A 9,549-nucleotide genomic window follows, 5' to 3' on the forward strand; every position below is an offset into this window, starting at 1 on the left:
AGGAGCCAATAGGGTCATGATGTTGATCTGCTCCAGAGAGTCCTATTCTATTGGCAGTACTTCTTCTCTACAGGGACTAGACAAGCTGTAGCGCAGACAACACACACTAAACTCACTGACCCACTGTCTCTCACTTAAATCTGCCACTAGATGGCACTATGGTGGAGCTATGCTGGCAGAAATAGTGTGTGTGTGTGTGTGTGTGTGTGTGTGTGTGTGGTGCCGTACCTGTTATGGCCACTACATTCTCCGGCTTCTCCAGAAACAGACCACTCAGCTCTGTCTTCTCTATAAAACACAGCAGATCAGTAAGAACACACACACACACACACTCACACCCACACTGTCACACTCACACACACACACACACACACTCACACACACACACACACTCACACACACACTGTCACACACACACACACTCACACACACACACACACACTCTCACACACACACACACACACTCACACACACACTCACACACACACTCACACACTCACACACACACACACACACACACACAGACACACACACACAGAAAAAGGTACCAAACTGACACTGTGACGGAACCCTCAGGGGTACACCCTACGTGAGGAAGGTTCTTTAGGCTTTTCTGCTGTTTTGTGGAACCATTTTAAAGGGTTCTGTATAGAAACATTTACAACATGTTTTCTACAGGTTTATGAACCCTTTAACCAGGCAAAGAACCATTGAAGCATCCAAATGGTTCTTTGAACTACACACTCTGAGCAAACAGGTTCTACGTGGTACTGGAAAAGGGTTCTTTGATAACAGTGGAACCCTTTTTGGTGCATTGCTGGAACCCTGTTGGTCCTATATAAACCATTTTGATAGGTTCTATCTACAACTTTCCACAAAGTAGCTGTACGCTCTAAGCAAACAGGTTCTGCGTGGTACTGGAAAAAGGTTCTTTGACAATAGTGCAACCCTTCTAGGTTATTTGACTGATAACAATAGTGGAACTCCTGCTGGTGTAATAGTGGAACCTATTTTGGGACTCTATAAACCTTTTAAAAAGGTTCTATCTAGAAAGGTTAACAAATTAGGTGTAGAACGTTTCTTTTTAGTGGAATACAGAACAGTTGCCTTTATTAAAGAACCCTTGAGATCCCATTTTACGAGAGCCAGGAACTGTACCATATTCCACTGAAGGTGTTCTACCTGTCCAACTGCAGCCTTTTACAAACAGGTGCAGTCCACCACGTTCTCCTGAGATAATAATGGTGGAGAACATTTAGGGTTCTCTAGTAGACCTTTGAGGATACATTTGAACAGTTTGCACCTTGGGGAACCTGCAGTACCTTTATTCCTGACAGATGGAAACATAAATCAGAGAATGTTAATCTGAGGGTAAACACTGAAGAACCGGTGAATAACATCTCCATACGTTCCTCCAGACTGATGGAGATCCACCAAAAACCATCACATCCACAAACACATCAGCAGATCAGAGCAGAACCACATAGAACCATGTTCCACCACAAGCTCCAGAGCCTGCAGATCCTTAGATCTTCAAGAGTGTTTAATGTTAGGATCCACACACTGGGGTTATCAGCAGTCTGATACTGGTCTCTGATTGGCCAGGACCCTGTCAGTTGGATGGCTTGATCAGCAGTGTGATTGGATCAGCAGAGCTTTCGCTAGGGCTGGGTATCATCCACGGTTTTCAGTACGGTGTTGTGATTGCTGGCCGACTACTTTACTATTGGAATTTGTAACTGATCTCCAGTCCCCCCCACTATCTAGAACATCAGTCGATGCTACTAGCGCTAGGAGGAGAGGGCTAGCACCCAACTGGAGCTCAACACACTTTGAGGAGAACGCTAGCTGCTAATTCTGTTAGCTAACAGACGCCCACGCTGGCTGGCATCGCCCCCGCTGAGTGATGGGGAGAGGGAGAATCGTTCACCCTCCCAGAGAGAGAGAGAGGACAGTTATGCTCTCTGAGATTTCGGGACACTGACAGATGGCTGTGGCATCACCAGGCTTTGCCTGCGATTGAGGCAGCGTATAAGAGGCGTACCTTCTCCTCCAGACGTCCTACTACTCAACAAACTGGATGAAATTGTACAAAAGTATGAAGAAGACTCTTTTGTTAGCGCCTGGGTCCATGGACTTGGTGCCAAGCTGCTCCACAGTAACTGTGGTTTGGTGTTCACCGGGGTCAGGGCCTATTCTTTTACTGCCCTGTGGATTAACCCGGCAGTAGACGTTCACTACATTACCGCTACGACTGTTTACTCTCCGCTCTTTAAGGGCCGGTGAAACGCCTCTAACGATGTGGATCATCAAAAAACAAGCTGGGGAAGTCATTACAGCTCAGCCCAATTAACCACCAACAACGCATCGAACAAGCGATACTTTTAACATCGCGAAGGAAGGAAACTTATCAAACCCACAAGTTAGTGCTGAAGGGTTTCAAGCCTTTTATTCCAACATGGTTTTTTTTCCTGCATTCCACCTCTTACGAACAACTACTTTTGGTACTAGATAAAAGCTCCTTGTGCTTTCTTGGTTAGACTGATTTGAGCAACTGTGATAGACTGTGATAGAGCTTCAGATCAAGACAGTCATCCCCTGCCCCCATCTAAAGTTCGCACCACAGCTTGAATGACGCAGTGGTATTAATGCACTTGGATACCCAGACCTTGCTGCCACTGATCCAACCAATAAGAAGATCAGAAATCCATCTGCTCTCGGGAGCACAGACACACATTCAACCAAGAGACACCAAGAGAACCGACAACGAAGCCTCTCTCTTGCTCAGTCTGGAAACATGAGACTGGAAAACACGACATTTAGAGACCCACACCTTTAGTTCAGAACGGGTCCACACTTCTCCACTTCCTACCCCAAATGTAGCCAATCAGCCAGGCCATGTCTGGTGCTTCCTTAGCTTTAGCACTGGCGCTATGAGGCTAATATCGCTAACAGGTCATTTTCTTAATGACCATCCCACAAATTAGCATGGTGCTAACTGCAGGTCTAAATCATCACACACTCTCTTCAAAGCATGCGGAGGTGTTCAGTAAGCTCTAATAGACTTGATTAGAAGGTTTCTGACACTGTTGTTATCTAGAACATGGACTGTAGCTAAAAACAGTAGCAGCTTCCAGAAGCGTGAACTGTGTTTGGACTCCAGCCCATGTTTAACTGTGTCAGAAATCACCTACATTTGGGGTGAGGGGACACATATCTTCATTAGTTTCTCACTGAACTTTTACTACATTAAACGTTTATCAGAACCAGTGACTGTAGAGAACATGGACGCTGTGGTTCCGTTCCCTTCCCTTCTACAAAAAAATGAGGGCAAAAATGTCCTCCATGATGTCAAATCTGCAACCAGAGTCTGCGCAGTAGAGACCAGAGGTGGAGCCAGATTCGCCTACTGTAGTAGCCCCACCCCCTTCTCCCAGACCGAGCCTCAGTGTCTCAGACCGTCTTCACTGAGCTTCTAGTGCAGAAGCAGAGCGGATTCCCCCTGGACTCCCAGTCTGTCCGGTAAGTGGAACAGTGCTCCAGCAGTAAAAGTGCAGCTCAGGTAAGTTCCTCTACAGCTCAGCTCCTCCATGTACTGACCAGAGAGGATGCCGTGCAGGTCCTGCTGCAGATGACCAGCCTCTTCCAGACAAGGCTGTCTGTCTGTCAATCACTTTACTCCTAAGTGTAGCCCCGCCTTCTTACAATAGAGCAGAGTAAGGGTTAAACTGATTTCTGGGGGGAATTAAAAATGGGCCGATATCAGCACAGAGAAACTAACCGCTGGAGATGGAGAGACAGTTTAGAGGAGGAAGATGAGATGGGAAACATATGGAGATGGGCGGAGCTACATATCATACTGTAACCAGCCAGCAGAGGCGCTAGACCTGTGGTTGCCTTCCTTTTGAGAGACGTTACACTGTCCATGTTTTCCACAGTCACTGATCAAAACAAAGAAAACATAATGCCCACACAACGATCCTCTCTCGCTCTCTCTCGCTCTCTCTCTCATGCAAAGAGTGTATCTCACCAGGCTCTCCATCGTCTCCTGCTGGGTCTTAAACAGTTAATTGGATTAATTACAGTCACTGATTGCTGCACTTTTAGGATTTTACTTTTTGTACCCGTTTCAGAAGTGATCACTCAAATAAAACAAAAATCAAATATAAAACACAAACTTATTGACACTGTGTTCAGTAAATTGTACACCAGAGGTCAGACGTCTCCAAACACTCATTAATGGAATTAACGTCAGGTCAGTGCTGGATTTTCACTGATTTCTGTGAACTGTTCTTTCTCTGGGGCAGAAATTTATTTAGCCAATTTAGCTAAGTTTGATTTCTGGGATCAGAAATATCCACACCGCCACTGAGATTCCTACATGACTGTCCATGGCTTTTACACCACCATGGACAGAGAGATTTCAGTCCAAGAAAGAAGCTCCGCCTCCAGCTCCACTGAAGTTCCCAGCTGAAGCTCACAGACAGAAAAAGCTCTGGAGGAAGGTTTTATGGTCAGATGAGACCAAGAAGCTTGGAGGAGCAAAGCTGAGGCCTTCAACCCCAAGACCACTGTAGCAGCTGTTAAGAATGGTGGTGGGAGCATCATGCTCTGGGGCTGTTCTGCTGCCAGTGGAACATTACACACAGTGGATGGAGCAATGAAGGAGGAGAACTACCTCAGAATTCTGCAGCAGAACCTTAAACCGTCAGCTAGACGCTTCAAACTGGGACACAGTTGGGAGTTCCAACAGGACAGTGACCCCAAACACCCGTCAGGGGTGGTGTGGAATGGAGAAAGCAGGCTAACATTAAGCTTCTGGAAAGACCTTCCCAAAGTCCTGACCTCAACCATGTCAGAAATATGTGGACGCTGAATAAAACCAATCACTTAATTAAACTCTAATAATTCTGCCCAGAAGAGTCAAATCTCCAACTAGAAGCTGCAGAAGCTTGCTGATGGATACCAGACGTGTCTGGTCAGGGTGTTCGTTGTCAATAGAGTTTAAACAGATTTAAGGTTTAAGGACTCATAAGTAATTCTGCCCCAGAGAAAGAACAGTTAAAATAAATCTCAGAAATTCCAGTACTAAAATCATAGACTGTAAAAGTAATCTCATGATATTTTTATGAGGCATCTTTTACAAAGATTACACGTTTTCACCTACCTTCCAGTATGAATTATGCCTGTTGTGAAAATCTGTAATTAAACAACTCACAGTGCCACCTGGTGGTGATAGAGTAGCTCTGGAGCTGAAGTGACTCACAATTTCACTCCTTTCACAGGTTCCACCTCAGAGTACTGCTCTACACCGAGGTCAGTGGAGATGGAGCTGGGTTTTACAGAACCCCGTAATTCCCAGTCTAACCTAAACCACCAACTCCCAGCTCTAATCCCATCTCCAGCCCTGTCCTTTAACCTGTGGTCTAATCCTAACCCCCCCCCCCCTTCACAAACACTGAAGAGGTTTAAAACACAGTTTGCAGTAAAATGATCAAAAATGTAAGTAGTGCTGAAATGACTTTCAGTTAAAGACTGGTTTAATGTTATTAACTGATCTGAACAATCAGATTTACTGAAACTGAAAATGACTAAATATAGTAATATGTATTTTACACTGTCACACACTCTTACCTTCTGCTTTGGCATCTGTGGATAAAATGGAAAAACAGAGGTCAGAACATCAACCACACACAACAACAACAACAACGACAATAATAATAATAATAATTATTATTATTATTGTTGTGATTATTTTGATGATTATTATTATTATTATGATGAAGATGATGACGATGATGATGGTTATTATTATTATTATTATTATTATTATGAAATGATTTGTGTATTAATGCTGTAAACTCACCGTTGGCCTCGGGGGCTTGCTCTGTGGAGTGATGAAGATGTTGGTAAGTGTGTATAGAATGGAAATTAATGGTATATTATGCATTAGTACACACACACACACCTGCATTCACTACAGGAAACTGGACATCCTCCTATTCGCCCCTCTGTTTACTGACTCCTCCTAATCTCTTAACTCCTCCCTCCAAGGATTTGAGGAGGAGCTGCCAGGGCTTAATGGATCTGCCCAAAGTCAACAAGCTGTCCATCAACTCTTCATTACTAATAAAAGCTTGAAGCTTAAATTCACAATGTGACGTTACCAAAGAGTTCCCCTCAAAACAAGGTTTTGATTAAGACCAATCACAGTCAGGGGGAGGAGTCTCAGAACAAACAAGGTGGTGATTAGGACTGATCACAGTCAGAGGGAGGAGTCTCAGAACAAACAAGGTGGTTATTAGGACTGATCACAGTCAGGGGGAGGAGTCTCAGAACAAACAAGGTGGTGATTAGGACCGATTACAGTCAGAGGGAGGAGTCTCAGAACAAACAAGGTGGTTATTATGACTGATCACAGTCAGAGGGAGGAGTCTCAGAACAAACAAGGTGGTTATTATGACTGATCACAGTCAGAGGGAGGAGTCTCAGAACAAACAAGGTGGTTATTATGACTGATCACAGTCAGAGGGAGGAGTCTCAGAACAAACAAGGTGGTTATTATGACTGATCACAGTCAGAGGGAGGAGTCTCAGAACAAACAAGGTGGTGATTAGGACTGATCACAGTCAGAGGGAGGAGTCTCAGAACAAACAAGGTGGTGATTAGGACTGATCACAGTCAGAGGGAGGAGTCTCAGAACAAACAAGGTGGTTATTATGACTGATCACAGTCAGAGGGAGGAGTCTCAGAACAAACAAGGTGGTGATTAGGACTGATCACAGTCAGGGGGAGGAGTCTCAGAACAAACAAGGTGGTTATTATAGGCTATTATAGGCTAAAACCAAATCTGACAATGGGACCAATCTGGGGATTCCTGAGGAGCTACAGTTGGTATGGAAGAACTCACTAGTGGGCGGAGCCTGGAGAGGGGAGTTTATAGATTCTCAGCAGAAGAAGCTCTGGAGGAATTCACTGTGACATCACTTCTCGGGGTAAACGGCAGGAGAGGATAAATATAGTCGCATTCTGCCAGATTCAGCGGCAAACCGATCCTCATACACCCTAATCCCTAAACCTGACACCACATCAGGCATGGAGAGAAAGAGAAACCTGACCCCGCAGCAGGACACACTGACCTTCAGAGAGGAATCTGCTCCTCCTCCAGCCTCCAGGATCAGTGTGATCCTTACGCCGTAAAAAGCTTCTGTTGAATTATCGTAAATTACAGCCTGCAGGGTGTTTAATATCTGCGGATGATTTACAGAACTTTATGGTGATATTTAGACCAAAGGCGGCGCTGTCCCACAAATCTGCACAGCTGTGGGTTTAAACTCTACAGGAAGAGCTGGATCAGTTTAATCCTCGACTAACTCTTAACGTACTCTTAATGGAGGGAGGACTGCTGTCAATGCACTACAGTCAAACACTAGACTAATCCATGCCAGGCCCTGAATGTTCTAATCAGACGGTGGAGCTTCGTGGGTTCTTTGAGGGTTCTTCAGCAGATGAACTACTGTGCAAAAACCTCCAAACCTCCAGATCACCCTGGAGCGTTTCTATTGGTCCATTCATCATGTAGGTCCGATACAGTATAAAGAACAACTGCCAGATTCACAATATGATAGATAGAAAAACCATATGTCCAAATGTTTGTGGACACCTCTTGTAACGCATGCATGTGGCTATTTCTATCGGTACACTCACTGTGTAAAAGTTTGTTCTCTGATGGAGGAACAGCTATACAAAGCTGAACACTGTCCGCAGGAGCTGCGTGGGCGACATTACCCGGACTTTACCCTGCCCGAGTACAAGGCCCGGGTAATGTCCGAGTCCGAGGCCAAACCCGAGCCCGTGGACAGAGCAGGTGATTTTCCCCAGAGTTCACCGTTTACGTCTTGATGACGCTTCTCATGCGACTGGCACAAGACCAGGACCATGTGCTATTTCTGCAGTATACTCTTTACATCCTGCTGAGCCTCCTGCACACACCAGAGTTCTGATGAGAAAACGGCTTATCTAGCACCGAAAGAGGTTCCGCTGTTACAGAGCCCCTGCTGTGTGCGTTAGAGAACCTCTGTGTGTGTGTGGGTTTAATAGCGGGAGCATTGTCCTGTACAGTGGCGAGGAAACCTCCCGCAGATCAGGAGGAAGAACCCTCCAGAGGAACCCATCCTCCTCTGCTCAACACAACAAATAACGGAACAGCAGCACATACACCAACCAGCCACAACATTAGCACCACCAACTTGTGCCATCACCAGAGCCCTGACCCTTCGAGGCATGGACTCCACAACAGCTCCTGTGGTAACTAGTGTTAGCAGCAGATCCTTTAGGTCCTGTAAGCTGCAGGGTGGGTGATGCCTGAGCATCAGTGAGCTGTGGGCACCATGACCCTGCCTGCTCGTCCTATCTTGGGGCACTTTTGGTAGATAAGATAAGATAAGATAATCCTTTATTAGTCCCGCAGTGGGGAAATTCACAATACTGATACTGACTACTGCATACTGCAGGAACACCCCACAAGACCTGCCTGATGTTCTGGAGATGTTCTGACCCAGTCTAGAACGTCACAGTTTGGTTCTTGTCAAAGTGTCTCAGATTCTTACGCTCGGCTTCATCACCTTCATCACCTTCATCACCTTCAAGAACTGACTAATGTGTCCACCCCTTGACATTCTTCACTAATGGTACTAATGTTATGGCTGATCTGTGTATGTTAGTCCAGTGTTTCTATTCATGTGTTAGTTGTTGAGAATGAGAGCTTCTGACAGAACGTTGGGCTTTGATGGATCACCTTCAGCACAGCTCATGTAAGTGCGGCCCGGTCTGTGAGGCGTCAGTCCCAGGTTAAGGGTGGAGGCTTTGCTTTGGATTGGGGGTGTTTAGCTATTTTAGGGTAACTCATTTCTTTGGCTGGGTGTTATCTGTATTTCTGGGGTTAGGGTGGGGAGGGGCCTTGTTCGGCTAATTAAACCAAGGTATGCAGGACTGCGGTCCTGACCGCCCTCCTGAGGATCTGAGTAACCGCATTCGAGTCTGAGTGTCCGATAACCTCTCTGATATCACGCCAGGAATGGTCTAGAAAGGCACTGACAAACAGTACGAACCTCACGAGCACCTCAGTCCCATGGTATTACGCTTAGCCCTTTAAAAGGTCTTTAATAAGAAATGACAGCTGCTCTCTTTGAAGGGTTCGCTTTAATTATCTGTGTTTAACAGAAAGACACTCATTTCACCTTCTATTAGACCCGACTTTAAACAACAGAGCTTTTCATTTAGCCTCCACTGTTCTCTCTGGATTACACTTTTAATTGTAACAGTTAATAATCTGCTTATTTTCATTAATATTCCTAAGCTGTTACTGCACCCTATTATTATTATTATTACTATTATTATTATTATTATTACTATTATTATCATTATTATTATTATTATTGTCATGCCCCTTTTCTCCCCTACCTGGTGTATAAACCAGCTTCAGTCTGGGCAGTTAACAGCAGACCGACGTAAACAGCTGTTAGAGATGGATTACACTGGTAGACCTCA

The 9,549-nt window shown here is 45.1% G+C and overlaps 1 protein-coding gene across 1 annotated transcript in view; it reads right to left on the minus strand.

Annotated features, from left to right (window-relative positions):
* mybpc2b (myosin binding protein Cb) overlaps nucleotides 1-7,940 on the minus strand; it is a 32,827-nt gene extending 24,887 nt beyond the window's left edge. The window contains 5 exon segments of the mRNA XM_072679118.1: nucleotides 229-288; nucleotides 4,031-4,057; nucleotides 5,635-5,649; nucleotides 7,079-7,250; nucleotides 7,800-7,940. Of these exon segments, the coding sequence (XP_072535219.1) occupies nucleotides 229-288; nucleotides 4,031-4,057; nucleotides 5,635-5,649; nucleotides 7,079-7,250; nucleotides 7,800-7,940 (415 nt within the window).
* Between the last annotated feature and the right edge of the window lie 1,609 nt (nucleotides 7,941-9,549).

The sequence above is a fragment of the Salminus brasiliensis genome, chromosome 5 (assembly GCF_030463535.1).
Source record: "Salminus brasiliensis chromosome 5, fSalBra1.hap2, whole genome shotgun sequence".
NCBI classification, from domain to species: domain Eukaryota; kingdom Metazoa; phylum Chordata; class Actinopteri; order Characiformes; family Bryconidae; genus Salminus; species Salminus brasiliensis.